Here is a 19,621-nt window from a genome sequence, read left to right as displayed (position 1 = left end):
TCTTTAATTCTATTTGTAGTTTAAAATAATCCAAATTATAATAATAAAGTATTTTGTTTTTTTTTCTTTAAACAGTAAGTATAAAATTTTTGGGATTGTTTAACTTTAAAAGTATTATTTACTTTTACTTTTAGTTATAAAAATGTAATTTTATTTTGCATTATTTTTTATTTTAAAATAATTATACATTATTTGATTGTTTCTTATGAAAATATTTAAAAATAAAAAAGAAAATTTTCTCAGATAAAATAAAACTTTAGGTGTAATTTTAAATCCTAAAATTTTATTTTAGTACTTATATAATAACAGCTAACATTAAAAATTGAAGTGAATTTATTAAAATAAAACTCTTTAGTTTACATTGATCACTGTTTAACTGTTTTTTTTTTACAAGTTAAACTGGTCTTTTAATTTACTTGGATTTATTCTTGGAATGATACTCCTGTGAATTATTAAGCTGGAAAACACTGGCGAAAGAAATGTTCACTGAACTCCATTATATGAGAAGTTGACCTCGTAATAATTAATTAACTATTTAAAAATATATTAAATTTAGTGAAAACTTGATGAAAAATTAAATGGATTTATTATAATTATTTTAATTTCTATGGAGGGTAATATGTCATTTCAATTCAGTAACAACGTTCCCAAGTCTCTCACATCAAATAATAATATGCTGACATGACATGCCAAAAATAATGTGGCCATGGTTGGTTGTCTTTGTTTCGGTCAAAAATAGTAATAACGCCCTAGCTTAGATTTTTTTATGAGATAATCTAATATTGTTATATTAGTTTTAAAAATATACTAATAATTAATTTCTTAAAAATTAACTCATTATTATATTAATATTTATAAAAAAAAAGCACAACAAAATAATTGCTCAAATTTTTGAAATGTTTCGTACTTTTTATTTTTCTTAGAATTACTATCATAACATAAAAGGCAAATTCAATTTTTTTTTTGGTATTTTAACAAGTTAATTTCATGTAAAAATTTTAAAAATTGATATAGTGAGTGTTACTTTTTACGGAACGATATGATTAAATCTTATAGTTTGAAAAAAGTATATAAAAGATTTCTTTGGTGCACAAAATATTTCCATGATAAGAAAGCACCAAAAGGATGTTTTATCACTCCTTTAAAACCTTAAATCATCTTAAAAAAGGGGAACTAAGTAAGAGCTTCAAATTATATTTCATGTCCCATTGAAAAGAAAAAGACAAGTCTTTAAAATTAACTAAAATTGAGTAAATTAACTAAATTAAGCACTTTTTATCATTTACTAAAATACATAATGCACAATTACTTGTATATTCTTTATAACAAAACAAGTGTGACTCTTGAATGTCCTTCATGATCATTCTTGAAATGTATTTAAATATAATAGAGAGCAATTGGTAATAACATCAGTAGAATATTACGGTTATGTGGTATTGAGGTTGTATATATTTTCAGTTTATTGCACAAACTATTTTAAATTAGGAAATATTTTGTCAACATGACTTAATTTAAGTGCTACTTATCTAATTCATTTTAAATAAGGTCTCAGATACTCATAATCTATACCTAAATTAGTAAAACTGATAATAAACTTCAAAGTCTGAGATACGTTTAGGAAGAAGAAAAAAAGAACAAGCAATTGATATTAATTACAACATTTTTTATTTTTTAAAATCAGATAACGTATATTTAAATGCATTTAGTTTACATTTTTTTATTATTAACAAAGTAAATTTTTAAAAATTATATATTTCATTTCACATATACTAAAAACACTTACGCCAGTCTTTTATATTATATAAGTAAGATATTTATCTTAAAAAAATTAGATGTTTTTATTAGTTTCCAACTTTATAAAAAAATTTATTTAAACTTGTTTAACTTTATCATTTGGTATTTATACTAAAAATATTTAAAACAAAGTATTTTTTTTTATAAAGTCAGAAATTAATTTTTTAAAATGATAAGAATTAAAATACTGAGGAATGTCAAACGAAAATGCTATTTTTGTGTAAAATTAAGAAGAGTAAACTTTAACCATCAAATATTTTTATAAATAGTCAACATTAAAATATAAAAATTATACAATAATTTTAAAATAATATTATTAGTAAGTATAATCAAGCAACTAATTAATGAATAAAAATACTTTTTTAATTAAAAACATGTTAAAAATATTTTAAAAATTATGACAAGAGTATATCAATAATATATTTATATTTTTAATCAAATTATTTAATATTCATTTTTAAAAGTAAATAAATTTTAAAAGCAATTATATAACTTGGAATTAATATGACCGAAAATTTCTGATTTCATTTTTACATAAAAGTAACATTCTCAGTATATTCCCGTTTACACTAGAAATATTAGTGCAAATGCACGAGATTCATTCATGCGAGCAGCTCCTGTTGATTTGAGTGGCCACAAGGAAGTTTCAGATAACACGTTAGTTCACAATCACATTTACGTCGGTCGTTGAAGCAAACAACAATGTAGACTTGTATAAGAAAGAAAAATCAAATATTAAACTTACAATTATTGCAAAAACAATCTTCTGATCTAATCCAATCCAATATAATAAAATGAAAATAACTTCACATCGTTGTTTCAGATTTTTCTTCCCTCAATTTTTAATGTGTGGACGGAGAGGTCACCGAAGTTGTGGCTTTGATTGTTCTTTGGATCTGAGTACTGAGCTGTCAATAAATAATAAATTTTTAAAATTAAACAAAAAAAAAATTATATATATATATATATATATATATATATATATATATATAAAATAAACGAAAATTGAAACAATTATTAGCTGTTGGTGGTTCTTCCCGTTCGTTCCCGTGTTTGGTAACTTTTTATTCTGGTCCTCTGGAGCCTCCCAAATCTCTTCTTCTTATTCTTCTTCATCTTCCTCTTCCGTTTCTCTGCTTGATCTCGTGCTTCCATCTCAATACGCTGCGTTTAGAGTTCCCATTTTGAAGATACGCACGTGCTGATTTTCTCTTTATGTTCTTCCTCATTACTACAAAAACTAGAAATTCGCAATCTAAAAAATTTCGATCTGCGCTGTAGCGTGCGTTTACGGTGAGCTTGAGTCGTGACCAGAGGGTGAATAGCTGCGCCAGCTGCAGGTGGCGGAGGAGATGACGGCGACGGTTTTGGTTGTTGGTTTTGGTGGTGGTGGTGGAGGTGGAGGAGGAATGGGGAAGAAAGGTCGATGAATTTGGGGGAAGGAGAATGCTGTATTTGAAGCAACCTAGGGTTTTTCAGAGCATGGAGTTGTGTGTTTTTGTGCAATGCTATTGTGGCTCCTCGTGTTAGGTGGTGATCGTGCGAGAGGAAATTTAGTGATTTCGGTGACTATAATTTGCATGCGATTTTGATGGTTTCCCTCTGAGCCTGAGGCTCGGGGGATCTGAATTATTGAGCGAAGGAGAAGCCATGGCGTCGTCGGAAAATGAGACTTCTTCCCACTCTCCTCCTCCTCCTGCACGTGCCTGTATGAACAAGTTTAGGCTCTATGAGACACTATCGGTATGTGTGCTATGTACTTTTCTTCCTCTTCTGAACAAATTTTTCGATGATTTCTGTTGTAGTAAGCTCTTTACTCTGATTGTACTGAGATCTCTTTGATTTTGTCCGTATTGATCGTTCGTGTAGAATGCTGTGTTTTTTGGCTAAATTTTAGTACAGCGTGTTTCTTTATTTTTGGTTTCATTTGGATTTGGTGGCTGGCTTGTTCTGTGTTGCAGAAGTAAATATGTGAATAATTTTCTCCCTTTCTTATTTCTAATTGAGATGAGGGGCTATGATCACATACTTTGCAGGTTAAAAGTAAGATCAATACGCTTCTTTTTTGTTCATGTTTGATCGATCTCAAGCATTTCAGTGAACTTATTATGCTAATTTATGACCATTCATCGTCTCAATGGTGGATCTTAGTTTTGAAAATAGCGATGTCCTAGTTTCTGGAAGAAACAGGAAACTAACTTATCATCTAAACCCAGTGCATTGAATTTCTTGGTTCGCTGTTTTATAGTATAAGGATTGGTTTGCAATGTAGACAGAAGTAGTTAAATTTTTAAACTTGTGTGTTAATTCTTTTTCCTTTTTTATTTTTCTTATATGTCTTTTACATTTTCGAAATGAATCGAGTAATTTTTGTTTTAAAGTGGAATTTGCCTTCACTTTAAAAGTGGATTTCCCCTGGCCTCTGTTAAAACTTTAGATGCTGTGTTCCATAATTTGGCAGTTGGATTATCATGGTTGTGTAATCTAATGTGTATGTTAAACTTTGGATATCCTGTTTTAGAAGTGTTGACTTACATGATTGGACACTGTTGAAGTTGCTGCATTTATCATATGTTTCTCTATTTAAAAATTTTAACGCTGTGCATATGTTTCTATGTTTTTACCCCAGAAGTTTTACATGATTGGAAGGGACAAGAGCAGGACATATTGGAGAGTGCTTAAGATTGATCGTCTAGATCCCTCCGAGCTAAATGTGCTTGAAGATTCGACCACTTATACAGAAAGTGAATGTTCTGACCTGTTGAGGCGTATACATGAGGGGAACGTGTCCACAGGTGGATTGAAGTTTGTTACAACTTGTTATGGAATTATTGGTATGTATATCCAATGTTTATTGTCCAATTGACAATTGGCAAATTATCATTCCATATCTTGATTTGTTATTCTGTATTTAGGATTCATAAAATTTTTGGGGCCTTATTACATGCTGATTATCACAAAAAGAAGGCAAATTGGTGCAATCTGTGGTCATACAGTGTATGCTGTCTCAAAGAGTGAGATGATTCCACTGCAAAATTCTTCTGTCCATTCTAGCATCATGGATTCTAAAAATGAAAACAGGTCTTTACAATCTTGGATGTTTATATTGATTTTACTTCTGTACTTCAAAAACAAAACTGAATGTTAACCCATGGAATGCTCATCATATTTTGCATTTAAATATAACATTTCTGAATGCTGACATTTATCAATCATTTAAACCAGACAGTTGCTTCAGATTTATTCTTATTTTTAATCATATTTCAGTTTCTCTCTATCAAATGTTTAGATTCTTTTAACTGCCTCCTATTCATAAGATCCTTAAAGTTAATATTAAAGTCTGTGGAAACCTCATGTTAAAGTGGCATTCCTTCTGTTTGGCTTGAGTAGAAGCATTGTTAAAAATTACACATTTTTTATTTATTAAAAAAAGCATCCACAGATTGTTGAGAACTTAATTTTTGATTAGATTCTGTTCCTGATGTAAATGTGGCATAAATTTAACTTAATTTTGATTAGATTCTGTTTCTGATGGACGTGTGGCTTAAATTTAACTTTTCAAACAAGAATTCTTAAGGCATACTTGCCACCATCTTTTGGTTTAAACACAATATTGTGGCATGTTGTCAAATCTTATTTTTCTTAATGTCTTCAAGTTTTGTATTAATTTTTTGTTTCATTGACTTTTTAGATACAAAAAGCTACTATGCATGGTTGACCTTACAAAGGACTTCTTTTTCAGCTACTCATACCATATTATGAGTAGTCTTCAAAGGAACTTGTGTGATAGTGAGACAGGCCATGTCCTTTATGAGACCATGTTTGTCTGGAATGAGTTTTTGACTCGAGGAATTAGGGATCACCTCCAGAATACTATTTGGACAGTTGCACTAGTTTATGGCTTTTTTAAACAGGTGAGATTATAAATGGATCTAAATGGCATTTTAAGAAAAATTTCTCATTAATTTTCACATTTTCTACTTTCATTATGAAGTTGTAGTTGATGGTATTTGGATATATCTTATTCTAGTGACAATCAAAATATGCTCTCTTTGTTTGTTATTAGTACAACACACAACACAACTAGATGATATTGCTTCTGACATTTTCATTTTTTGACTATATACTGTATACATTTACTGGAGATCTTGATAAGTATCTGCTTATGTACTATTTTTTGATGTTCTGTTCAAGTAGTTCTGTCATCTCATGCTTAAATGTCTAATGTCTATATGATATTAGGACACACTTACAATATCTGGGCGGGAGTTCATACTTACACTCATTGCAAGACGGTCTCGACATTTTGCTGGCACTAGGTATGTAAATTTCATTGCATTTTCTTCCCAGACACATTGGCAAAGGTTTTAGGATATAAAGTATATTGTTAGCTTCATAAAATTGACTGGCAGTGAAAATTTGAAAGCAAACACTTTCTATGCAAGATCTTCTAGCATGACAAGACAAGGAAATACAACAATAACTATAAAGCCTTTATCCCAACTAGGTGTAACATAACAAAAAAATACTGAAAAAAAAGAGAGAATGTGAACATGGTAGTTGAAATTGCATAAATTGTGATTCAATGTGAGTCCTCACCCAATCAATACAGATTACATGGTGTTTTATTTTTTTTGCCATCTCATGCTGAATCGCCAGAATTGTGCTGGAATGAAAGAATCTTGATTCTGTTGTGATCCTGGCGATACAGATCTCAAAGGTATGGGGAACCAAACAGCCACTGTAGGTTGATGAACTGAGGTGGTGATGGATGGGTGTGGCCAGAATCTTGTTGGCAGGGTTCTGCAAAGACAGTGGCTGGAAATAGGCTTTCATGTGCATTTTACAGCTGGGTGTGCTGTGGACCAGCAATTGAGGCATGGGGAAGCATGTCTGCTTTGGCTATGGTAGTTAACCCTTCAGTGGAGTGGAAGGATGATATGGCATTGGGTGATGGTAGTGTGGCTGGTGGAGGTGAAACACACCTCAGAACAGTAGATCAGCAATGCTCCACTCTGAGGAGAGAGAAACAAAATGGGCCGCCCACAATGTGTAGGTTTCCATTGCTAGGTTCTAAATACAATAATACGAGAGAGAGAGAGAGATGACGGAGAAACCCTAGTTATTAAAGTACATAGGAATGGAAATAAGGAAACTATTCTACGTCTATGCAAATTTCTTCTGCCTCGTTTAGTAAATGTTATAGTTTATTCAATTAGGAAACTATTCTACATCTATATGAACTTCCTGATTTGGAAAACAGGCCTTTGATTCCCAATTTGATCCATTCTTTAACAACCATAGTTAAAACAAAATGGGCATCTGAAAAAATGGAATTTCTTTTGCTAAGTTCTAAACACCATGTTGATAGTTTGAGGATCATGGTGAAATCCTAGCAACTATTGTTGTACATAAAAATGGAAATAAGGAAACTATTCTATTTCTACTGTTTTATTGTGTACAAATACAAACTATATTTGATACAAATTTTAATTATTGGTCACTTAACAGTTCGGGAAATAGGCCTTCTGATACAAACTTGAAAACTGGTGGTATGGTAGTAAGTAAAATGAGATTGGCTTGCGAGAGTGTTTGAGGGTAAATAGTGTTGACCTATGGTACATCTACTTTGACATTTGAAACTGATGTAAGAGGTTTGGGATTGAAATTTTAGCACTAGAGAAAAATCAGAGAGGAAAGAGTAGCAAGGAGCGCTAAGGCACAGGTAAATGGGACCATTTTGAAGTTAGAATGCAGGAAAAATAGAAGCTGCTGCTGTTTTTGATGAAATCTGAATCAACCCTATCTGAGTGAGCCAATAAAATCAATTATATAATATAAATGTACACTTAAAACAAATTCTAGTTGTGAGCCATCTGAGGTATCTCGGATAAAAAACTGGAGACATAAAATTAAGGCTGCTACAGTGTTATGAAACTGCTGCATGAACAGTAAATCCACTCTCAATGTCTGTCTCTCTCTCTCTCTTGCTTTCTCTGTAGCTCTTGTATCATAAGCCTTCTAGTTTTCTGTGGAATCTTAAATCCTAGTATCAAATTTGTTCACTGCTCCTGAAAGTAGATTCAGGGGAAAGTATGCGATTCTTGGGTGAGAAGACACGTTCCAGAGCACTATTGTTTGTCAAATAGCATATATAAATATAGGCTACTTTCTTTATGGCTCCTTCATTATTCCCCAATCTGCTTTATGGAGGATTAACATGTAAAAAAGTCTGACTATCCATAAATTTAAAAATGTTTACCCAAATGATGTGGTAATGACATCATCACATTTCTTCAATTTTGCAATCTCAATCCTTCTAACCATTTGCATTTCACGACATTGTTTCAATGGCAGAACCAACCTCATGTCTGAGCAGACCAAACTACCACAACCTATACATCTTTGTTTCATTTAGGCTTTACACTTTAGTCCCTTTCTAATATGGTATCAAAGCTTATTTGGTCTTATTGTTGGGCTTTCCACAAATGGCCAGCCTTGACACTGCAAATGTTTAGCCTTGGACCATTGGGTGTAACGGTATGTGTTAATATGCTCCATGTTGACTAGTAATATAGCTATAACTATAAGACTTGAACGGATTCTCACTTGAGCTAGCTTTTGGTGTTGAGTTAGGACTTAGGGCTAGCTCATTTCTTAAAATGATATCAAGAGCCTGTCTAGTCTTGATTTAGTGCTTTTGTTAAGTGGTTTGGAATAAGTTTTTGAAATTAGACATGGTGCTTTGATCGAGGAGCAAGAAATGCTACTCACCTTAAAGAATTATTGTTTGGACTTTCAAGGTAAACTATAACTACTTTTGTAGAGAAAATCAGTTTTTGTAAAGTTATTCTTAAAAGAATAGGTGTATTTACAGTTTTACGTAAAAACTTGGGAATTTATTTTTAAATATTTTAAATGCCTTGTTAAATAATTAGCCCATTTTTTAATGTTGACCTTTTCATTTCACCAACCATTACTCAAGATTATAGATTTGCAGAAATGATGTGTGCAATACACAGTTTCATTTATTTGGTTATTATTATGTAGGTATTTGAGACGAGGTGTAAATGAGAAGGGAAGAGTAGCTAATGATGTTGAAACTGAACAAATTGTATTTGAGGATGTTCTTGAAGGTGTTCCGGTCCAAATAAGCTCTGTTGTTCAGAACCGGGGTTCAATCCCTCTTTTCTGGTCACAGGAAACTTCACGCTTAAATCTTAAGCCAGATATTATATGTATGTCTTCCAATTTCTTGAATACTGTAACACTTGCACAGTTATGTTTCTCTTATCTTCTCTACTTTAATGCATGTGTCAAAATATGTCTACTTATGCAATCACTCGATTTTCTCTAGTGTCAAAGAAGGATCAGAATTATCAAGCCACCAGACTTCACTTTGAAAATCTTGTCAAAAGATACGGGAATCCCATAATAATTTTGAATTTGATAAAGGTAGTTTTCCATTTTTCTTTTTTTGAAGGAAATGCTGTTATTTTTCCCAATTTAGTGGATACATCTAATTTCCTCAATATGCAATTTTCTCGTATCTTTACTAACATGTTATTTACATAAGGGTGTTAATTTGTTACTTCGTCCATTTTTTTGGGTAAGGCCCTTGGGTGATTGATATTGCTACTTTTGTGCCAACAGACACACGAGAGGAAGCCTCGTGAATCTATACTTCGTTCTGAGTTTGGTAATGCTATTGATTACATCAACAAAGATTTATTAGAGGAGAACAGGCTGAGGTTTCTTCACTGGGATCTAAAACATTTTCAGAGGTTAGTATCTTTTATTATATAATTTTGTCCTTAATTAAATTCTAAGTGTTCTGAATAAGATGACTTAAATATTTTTTTTTTAACCATCTCTACTTCCAGCAAAGCTACAAATGTTTTGCTACTTTTGGGAAAAGTGGCTGCATATGCTTTGACATTAACTGGTTTTTTCTACTGCCAAGTGGCACCAGACTGTACAAAATGGCCATCAATTGAGTAAGTTTATCATTTTCCTCTAATGCCTTTCACCGGTTCTTTTGAATTGTGATATGTCTTGAGAAAAATATGAAGACAATGATATAAACATTTCTATGAATAACTTGAACCAATATTAAGAATAAGCTATTAATGCATGCGCCCCAGAAAAAAAATGCATTAATGCTTGATGAAAAGGTGGAATACTTAAAGTTCATCTACCGACATTGCCTTTGTTTACTGATGTGAAGTTTTGCATACGGTAATTTTGATATGGGAAGCTTTCAACTCACAAGACAAGATATTGACAATGAAGATGCTAATAATTTAGAGAGGAAACCTTGTGGAGGAAACAACGTTGCTAACGGAAACTGTTCTGCCAAACTGCCCATGTTCCAGATGGGGATTCTCAGAACCAATTGCATAGACTGCTTAGATCGCACAAATGTTGCACAATATGCATATGGGTTGGCTGCTCTTGGCCACCAGCTTCATGCTCTTGGAATTATTGACCACCCAAAAATTGATATTGACGATCCTCTAGGTGATGATTTGATGGGATTTTATGAACGGATGGGTGACACACTTGCACACCAGTATGGTGGTTCGGCTGCACACAACAAGGTGATTAGTTCTGGTATTTCTTTCAATTGCTTCAGACTTCAGTTTGCAGTTAAAACTTAGCTTGGGAACTGATTTTTTTCTTTATCATTTTCTCTCTTGATTACCCTTGAAGTCTTCCAAATAAAACTTTTCTTGATTTTTTAATTGGTTTTAAACATTATAATGGATGAGATAATTGTTAATCTCATTATTATTATTATTTTGAGATATATAAATTTTAGTAGAAGACAAGAAATAAATAAGAAGAAGACCTCTCTATCAATCACAATTAAAATTATTTTATGATATACGACTGATAAAAAAGTCGGTGTGAACAGTAAAGTCAGCATGAATAGTAAAGTCGGCGTGAACAACACTTATAAAAAAAATTTCAAAATTTTGCCTATAAATAGGATGTTTTGTACGAAATTTTTATTTTTTACACTTTTTAAAGGTTCTAGAGAGACCCAATGCCATATAATACCATTTTTTTTCTCATACTAAACCCTTCTAAACTTAAATTTCTCACTAGACCTGAGATTTTATGTATGTTTTGAAGGATTGAAATAAAGTTTTTATAAGTTTAAAATTAGATTTACCGTTCGTTTCTCTTCTTCTTCTTTTTCTTATAGATAGTTGATGATATCTTAGGAGAAATTTCGTTGTAGAGTTAAATTTCTGGTGGATCTTGCCTTAAAACAAGTAATATTTGGTAGATTTGGTGTGAATCGTTGTTTTAAAGAGAGTTTACTTTAACTATTAAACGATGTTTGGAACGATTTGATATAGTATTACAAGAAGTTTTGAGATGATTTTGTTTGATCTCTTGGACAAAAGTCATTTTCTATGCTATAACTGTTGTTAATTGATTTAAAATGCGGAGATTTAGCTGAAATTTTATGAATTATTTTAAATGAGCTATTGAGAATATGATTTTGTCAGTGCTACATCATACTGAGATATATGTCTTGCATCATTATAGAGCTGAGTTACTGTAACTTCTTGTAATAGCATACCAAAATGATGCAAGACACATATTCTAGTATGATGCAGCACAGATAAAATCATATTCTCAACTGCTTAGTTAAAACAATTCATAATATTTTAGCCAAATTTTCGCATTTTAAATCAACAACAGTTACAACATAGAAAATGACTTTTATTTAAGAGATCTGACAAAATCATCTCAAAACTTCTTGTAATAGTCATACCAAATCGTTTCAATCATCGTTTAATAGTTAAAGTAAGCTCTCCTTACTTTAGAATAACGATTCAAACCAGATCTATTGAATATTACTTGTTTTAAGGCAAGATCCACTGAAGATTTAGCTCTACAATGGAGTCTCTCCTAAGATATCATCAACTATCTATAAGAAAGAAAAGAAGAAGAGAAACGAACAGTAAATCTAACTTCAAATTTATAGAAACTTCATTCAAATCCTTTAGAATAGACGTAAAATTTCAGATTTAGTGAAAAATTTTAGTATGAGAGAAAAATGGTAATATATAGCCTTAGATCTCTTTAGAACTTTTGAGAAGTGTAAAGAATGAAAATTTCGTATAAGATTTCTAGGCAAAATTTTGAAATTTTTTTTTGTAAGTACTGTTCATGCTGACTTGACATGAGAATGGACCTTCCTCTTGTGTTACATGCATGGATCAATTTGTGAATATGTTAACAAACATGGAGTACTGATTTAGTTCAATTACCACCACAATCTATGAAATGTTGAAAACCCCATGACCACTATTAAAGTTAATTTTGCTTTCATCAAACTGGGGTTACACCATTGATAGACCGGTAATTGGTTGATTTTCAGAATTTTGGATTTGGCTCCTCTAAATTGTAAGGTGCACCTTAGTGGTATAGTGTGGAGTGGTAATTGATGATTGAGATTTTAAAAACTTCTTAAATTGTTGCCCTTGTACATAATCACAACCCTAATAGTTGATTTTTCATTCAACTAATACTCTTCAGTTTACCCACACTTTGGAGGAGTCAAATCACAATTTTCTTTCTTTCTTGGCTGTTACATTTTTCTTTGTTGTTAAATGGGTAAAGTTGCTGTATATGGTCATGTTGAAAAATGTGAAATTGGTTTATCAAAAAGGAATCTCTTGGTAAATATTATCTTTGAAAATTTGGTATTTGACTGAGGTAAGTGAATTCATACAATCCATGTAGTTGACTTCACTTAATAAGATAAGACTTTATTATTGTTATTATTGCAATTGTATAGTTTTTTAACCATTTCAAATTGTCTTTTTCTTTAACATCTATTGCTACCTGCCTTGTAGATATTCTCTGAGAGGAGGGGACAATGGAAAGCTGCAACACAATCCCAAGAGTTTTTCAGAACTCTTCAACGCTATTACAGCAATGCTTACATGGACGCTGAGAAGCAAAATGCAATTAACATGTATGTGCCACAGACATGCTTTTCATAGTTGTTTACTGCCTCCAACTAATATTATTTCCGGTTTTTGGATTTATAACATGTCTGTCCCCCTGAAGGGCCTTTTATTGGGGACATTGGAAGAAATTTTATTAGAGGAAAACATGTATTGTACTGTAGGATTAGAAATCCTTTTCCCACATTGCACATAATAATAATAATAATAATAATAATAATAATAATAATAATAATAAACAGTGACATACAAAAGACTTTCCAATCCCTCTGTAACTCTGTAAAAGATGTGTGCTGAACTCCAAAGTGCACATAGGACAGCATGAGTTATGCATTATCATGTAGGATCCCCTCTTTACTCCTACCAAAATCTCAACACTAATCAAAGAAATGTTGAACCTTGATAGCTTTAAAATCTCATGATTGGAAAATAATGTAAATAAGATGACAGCGTTGAGGAAAAGTCGTTGTATGAGTTGTCCATCAATGTATCCATGATAAAAGAATTTCCTTTGATTGAAATGAGTTGCTGAGGTTGTTGTATTGGCATCCCATTTACTCTACATTTTATGATTTGGTGCCATATGAACTCACTACTGAAATATTTTTAGGATTATAACTAGGTATAGTAGATTAGTTTAATATTGATTTCCAAGAAAAATTCATTGGAAAAGAGAGGAGGGACCGTACATCTGTAAGGAAGATAGCTTCCAAACAGACAAAGCGAACAACATTATCCCCAAAATAAAATTACAGCAATGTATCCTAAAATTTTATAATTCAAATTGGATCTTCCTTGAAATGGTCATTATTAGAACACCCCATAATCCTATTTCATGGCTGGTTAAACGCCCTATTACACTAAAATATGCAAGTATCCTGTGGTTCTAAAATTTATGTGATATAATTTTTTAAAGATTAATCACCAAACAGTATTTCACATTAGAAATTGGAACTAATGAAAGCCAAATTTTAAGCAAATTGAATTTTATCTAATATATAAATTTACTAATTTTATTTTGTCTTATATAGATTGTATTCTGTTTCTGAATCTGCTGAAGTCCTTTTTTTTTTTTTTACTTAATTTACGACATTATTGAATTTCTAGTTTATATTATCTTTACTAGTTAAATTTTTTATCTTGTACTATTATTATATATCTCCTGTTTGCCAAGATTAACTAATTGTTCTGTTTTAATCATAAAGTAGTCTTCCTATTTTCTTGGCACAGATTCCTGGGGCATTTTCAGCCACAACTGGGTAAGCCCGCTCTATGGGAGTTGGGCTCAGATGAACATTATGATATAGGGAGAAATGGGGATGATGATGCAAGGTATTTGAATTTAATTTATGGAGAATGAAACACTTTTTTCTTTTAATTTTTTTTAGGGTTTGTCAATCTGGAACTTCCAGTCCAGTGCCCTTCTATATTTTCATGAATGCAGCATAGATATCGGTGTGGACACTTCAAAATTAAAAAATCTAAAATACAGTGTGATGTAGGATAATTAGGAATACAGTATTCTTGAGATATTGGACAGAAAAGGAAGGAAAAAAAGAGATCAGGTAAACAGTCAATAGGGAGCTGATCTTCTGGTTATTATCCAGGGAAATAGAAGTTTGTTAAATTAAGAAAACTTGAGCTATCCCCTTGCATTATTCGTTTTCACTTTTCTTTGTTTTAGTAATTATTCATACATCCTCCCTCCTACTTTAGGTACAGTTCGTTCAACGCATGCCCTCGTACATAACAAAGATAAGGGAAGTAAGTAGGTGTAAAATCGTAAATGAGAGGTGTTGGGTGTAAAACCCTAGCTTTAGGGGACATTAATGTAATCATCCATTAGGTTTCATTTGGACGAGGGATGAAATAAAGAGGAAAGAAATACAGAAGAATTATGAGGGTAGAAAATAAAGTAAAAATTTGATGTTTGAATAAAATAAAATAATTTCGTTCACTTGTTTGAATGAATAGAAAGAGAGTGAAAAGAAATAATTAAATTATATTAAAAATAATTCTAATAAATTAAAAATAATTTAAAATTTTTAATTTTTTATTATAATATTTTTTTATATTATATAAATATTTTTAAAAATATAAAACAAAAATAAAAAAAAACCTCCTGGCCCATAACCTCCCCTCTTCCCCTCCTTGGCCCCATTTGTAGGATTTTTTTTGTTAGTGGGCCGCACATATTTTAATTACCTCTCTTAATTCCTACACATCCAAACACAGCATCTTTTCCATTTCTCCTTATTTCTTTTCCTCCCATCCAAGCATACCATAAGAGAGAAAGGGCAATATATAGAGGTGTGGAATAATTAGCTGTCACCATGAGTGTCAAGTGTTAACCTTCTGATGATACACATTGAACAGGACTTCTTTCTCGGTGTCCATGCTTACATAGGTCATGGTTTTTCCATATGTGGAAAAAATGGAATCTTAGTCTTAGAAGTATGTTGATTTCTTTACTCGACTGAAGCATTCTTTGTTCCTTCATTAATGTAAGGTTTATCATGAAAGTGCCTAACACGAAAGTATTTTTGACAACATACTTACTGAACTGTTTGCTACTATTACATATTAAAGAAATTAGGCACGAGATATATGAATCCTTTTTATACAACCCACTCCACTGTCAAAGTTGAATGCAGCAGTAAGAGTAGAAGATTTATCATGAATTCTGATTTTGCATTTTCACTTGTGTGCAAACCATTCCAACAAAGTCATACTTTTTAACTGGTATAACAGTCATCAAGGAGCTACTAGAATTTATTATTAGGATTCCATACCTTTCTTCGATGATTTTTGGGGATTGCTTTTAAAATCCATTTGTCTTGGATGGTTTACAGAAGCTGAAACTTTCTGATTTTAGAGTTTAAGTTGTTCAAACCTTGAATAGGATGTTGCTGAGAATTAGCACTGTGACATGGTCTTCTGCTTTCTGTTAAATGATATAGCATAAAATTTAGATTTATTGTACTACACAATCATTATGGGCTCATTGTGAATATCCTTATAATGTGAAGCATATACTTGGGAAATTCCTGTTTATGCAGCTTATGTGGTAACTCTGAAATATTGTTTTTTAGGTCATTTGTCAAAAGATGTTTCTCAGATGGAAGCATCCTTCGTGACAGCTCTACACCTAAGTCAGCCCAAAATCTGAAGCTTGAAAAATTCTCCAAGTTAGGTTTGTTGGACCAATCAGAAGTAAGCAAGGCTTTTTCTGAGTCATCACCTGAAATATCAATTTCTGAGAGTGACATGTCATTTTCAAGGTCTGTATCTGTATTATTTAATATGAATTTAAATATGTAATCCAGTTCATGGCATGTAGGAAGAGATAAGTGCACACACTGCATATATACTCCAAATGATTCTCCTGTAACCTGTAAGGGAAAGTCCCAGATTCAAATATCCTCTCACCATTACCCAGCTGGATAATCTAGCTTTGATCACCGATGTTAATATAGAATCACTTTACTAATCCATTTTACAGAGAAAAAGATAGATTGTTGATAGTACATTTTATTGTTTGGCTTTACAATCGTTATTATTAGCAATCTTATTCTCAAATGTTTTTTTGTCTTCTCATAGCTGGACTTTCTGTATGAAAATGTAGCAGAGCAGCTGAAATAAATATTCTCAACTTATATTCTGGAATATGGCAAACTGTTATTCTATTTGAGAGAGTCTTCCCTTGTCCTTATATTCTCTGCTGTGTTTGCAGTGAATAGACCAAATTACAGTGCAAAATTTGTATCTAAATTGTGTCCATGACACACCATACAGTACTGGTACAAGTTGCCACCTTAGCGGGTGTTTAGGGCATAAAAAGCTCTTAGGACATGATATGGAATAAAAAGGTGCATTTTTGTAATTATACTGAAAACATATGAACTAGAAAATGGAATTAGAAAAATAAACCGAAGACCTCCTTATGCTTCTGGCTTGCATGATGGCATATTCAGTTATTTTATGCTTTTTGTTTATCTAGTCATCATATGAATGGTTTGACTTTGATATTCTTTTTGTTTGTATAGGTACACTTCCCCAATGCCTCGGAGACAACTTTTTGGAGACGTACAAAGAGAGCGCTTCCTCAATAATGATCTTATTTCTTGTTCTGGACATGGGGATTCATTCAGCTGTTCCAACTTTGTTGACCTGGATTGGCTGTCTTCTTCAGGAAATTCATGTGACGACGAGCCATATGGAAGGTAATGTGTTGCGTTCCAGTGAAGTAATTATACAAATACCTAGAAACTAGAAAGATTAGTTGGTTGCAACTTGCAAGAATATTTTATGGGGAGAGCTATGTAAGCAGCAAGACAGGGTAGTGAAGAGTAAACGAGGAATAATTAAGAATTACAAATTTGGGGTGTGAATATCATCCGTGTCTGGCGGTGTATGATATACATAAGTAGCACATTCTTAAAATAGGATTCAAAGTGGCTTTAATTGGGTCCCATCTTCCTATTAATGCATTGTAGAATATCTCCAGATATAATATTTTATAAGGCCTATTTATACTGAATGCAGGTCACCGATTACCAACTCTCTGATTACTGGGCTTTCTTCAGAAAATGTTGTTAATGGAGTTATTATGGAAGGAGATACAACTCCCTCCACTAGTGATTTAGACTCAAACATTAAGGTACCCCCCCCCCCCTCTGACATAGTATTTATAATGTATGGACATACTATTGTTGTGTGTTTGCATGTCCAACAGACACTCACATGATGGATAGATGACACACGTTTTCTTATTTTCAGTTAATATACAACTCAGATACGTGCCTATGTTAAATCTTTGTTTTTGTACTTCTGCATGTTTAATTCTATTATGTCAAGTTAAAATATTTCTTAAAGAAATGTCAACAGAAATGCAGTTTATGTTTTTTGGGGGAGACTTGCTACATGACATATATTAAGATATTGGAAATATTAAAACTTATATACATGATACTATGAATTTATGAATTTTTCCCTTAAATTTTTTGTTTGTGTATGTCTGGGTGTCCTAATCTTTTTTAGAAGTTGGGGTGTCTCTTGGTTTGTGTCTGTGTCGATGCTCATGTCAGGGTTTGTGCTTCTTAACACAATATTACATCACATTCACAACTTACTTTACCAATGGACTGATTGGACCTTTGATCTAATAGATCATCTAATTATCCATACTGGACTTCATTCTATGGATGCCCTTGTGCATAATTTGCAGTTACAAGTTTGAAATCCTTTTGTTTTGACTGAAAAGAAAGAGTAACACGTTTGGGCAGTTCTTGGACTAGTGGCTGATGTTGCTGCTTGCTGTGGTTTGATGGTAGAAATGTATTTGGCGTGCATTATTCTTCATTTGGGATCCTATTATGCCGCTACAAATTAGTCCTGCAATAGTTGAAAACGTTTTTGACTTCTAAATGCCTTGGTCTTTGTTTCATATATATGCTAATTCTTTGTAATATTCTCAGGGAAGCGAGGGGACTGGGCCAGAGTTATCCTATGGCGATGCACAGTCCAAAGTTCTTGAGGAATTTCCTGATACTTTTGCACACTGGGTGACTTATGGACAGACACTTTGCCATTGAATATTCGCATAATGATCCCTTTCGTTAGTATATAATGTAAATTTATTTAATTGACTTGGCTTGCCCGAAAGATGCTGGGTAGAAGAGACTAGAGTGGGCTTATCATACAGAAGAGGCAGGATAAAGAAATAACACAGGCTTTCGCGTAGTCTTCTGTGAGGTGCTGATAGAAGAAGATTTCCTACCGGCTTTCTTGGTAATGACTTGCAGCATTAATTCTGTCGTAATATTCTCAATCAAATCTTGAGGTATAGTAGGAAGGGTAAATAGCAAACTGTTGTAAAATTGTTTTTGTTTTCCTCACCTATGGAGCTCAATTCCATACTTCTTTCATCAGTTCATGATCATATTAGGAGTATTTCTTGTAAATATTGTTACCCTCCAGGTCTGAGCTCCACTTCTAGAATTGCAAATAATTAATTCTTTTAAATAATTTTGCTTCTTGTAATGTGTAATTCTGTCACGCTATCATCCTTAACACTGCACTGCTGTGCGGCTTTCCGTTTTCCTACAGCAGTGATTTCAGTTTTCATGTGAGTTTTCACGCTATTGTATTCCGTTTTTTACTGGTGCATTTTCCTGGGGTCTCTTATTATCTTGTTAATTTGCTAATTATTGGTTTTCTTGCTGAGTTTTAATCCAACATTGTAAACAGGTTTTCACACCAATGTCGTGATTGTATTTACAATAATTTATAAAATGTAAACAAATTCGAACATGCATTATTTTATACAAGTTTCTTACTCTTATCCGTGCATTGTTCTGACAAGTTAAAATTGCATTTTGAGTACACGCATTTTATAAAGGTGGATTTGGAATGATTATTCACGTGTCATAGCACGAAAAAGAGAAAAAAGAAGGTGTTATTCAAACTTGCAAGAAAACGTGAAAGGGATTCGTAGAAATAAGTTGTTGACAAAAAAATATTTCTATAATTTGAATATGTGAGATTTTTTTTAAAAACAAAATTACAGTCTAATTTAAAGAGACTTTGATATAGATATATATATATAAACACACCGTTGAAAAGTTAATAAGAATATATCACGTATAGTGTTAACTTTTAGTTGAAATAATAAAACTACAAAAATATATGTTGGTCAGGATCTCTTATAGTAACTTTACTGTTGACCTTTTATACATTTTTTACGCTTATTGTATCTCCTTTTATTTATTCTTTCTAACGCATGGAGAGTTGTATTTTTTACTCTCTTTCTCTCTTTTTGTTTTCCTTCATATCGA

The 19,621-nt window shown here is 32.2% G+C and overlaps 1 protein-coding gene across 4 annotated transcripts; it reads left to right on the top strand.

The window, feature by feature from the left end:
• The first annotated feature begins 2,779 nt into the window (after positions 1-2,779).
• On the top strand, positions 2,780-18,951 carry LOC113852536 (phosphoinositide phosphatase SAC3-like). Of its 4 annotated transcripts, none has more exons than XM_027482840.1 (16): positions 2,780-3,537; positions 4,424-4,628; positions 4,710-4,875; positions 5,486-5,708; positions 6,037-6,113; positions 8,845-9,032; positions 9,152-9,249; positions 9,448-9,578; positions 9,678-9,791; positions 10,052-10,394; positions 12,672-12,793; positions 14,016-14,117; positions 15,878-16,066; positions 16,832-17,008; positions 17,331-17,445; positions 18,263-18,951. In XM_027482840.1, exons 1-16 carry the CDS (start codon positions 3,445-3,447, stop codon positions 18,377-18,379), a joined length of 2,460 nt encoding a protein of 819 aa, XP_027338641.1. In that variant the 5' UTR covers positions 2,780-3,444; the 3' UTR covers positions 18,380-18,951. The 4 variants fall into 4 exon arrangements, 3 of the variants coding, with proteins under 3 accessions (XP_027338641.1, XP_027338640.1, XP_027338642.1); XM_027482839.1 differs by having other exon boundaries at positions 2,791-3,537; positions 10,022-10,394; XM_027482841.1 differs by lacking the exon at positions 2,780-3,537 and having other exon boundaries at positions 4,596-4,628; positions 4,710-4,808; positions 10,022-10,394; positions 18,263-18,950.
• Positions 18,952-19,621: the final 670 nt, after the last annotated feature.

The sequence above is a fragment of the Abrus precatorius genome, unplaced genomic scaffold (assembly GCF_003935025.1).
Source record: "Abrus precatorius isolate BTA unplaced genomic scaffold, Abrus_2018 Scaffold10, whole genome shotgun sequence".
Classification (NCBI taxonomy): Eukaryota; Viridiplantae; Streptophyta; class Magnoliopsida; order Fabales; family Fabaceae; genus Abrus; species Abrus precatorius.
Note: the sequence above shows the minus strand (reverse complement) of the source record. Positions and strands in the feature narration are given on the sequence as shown.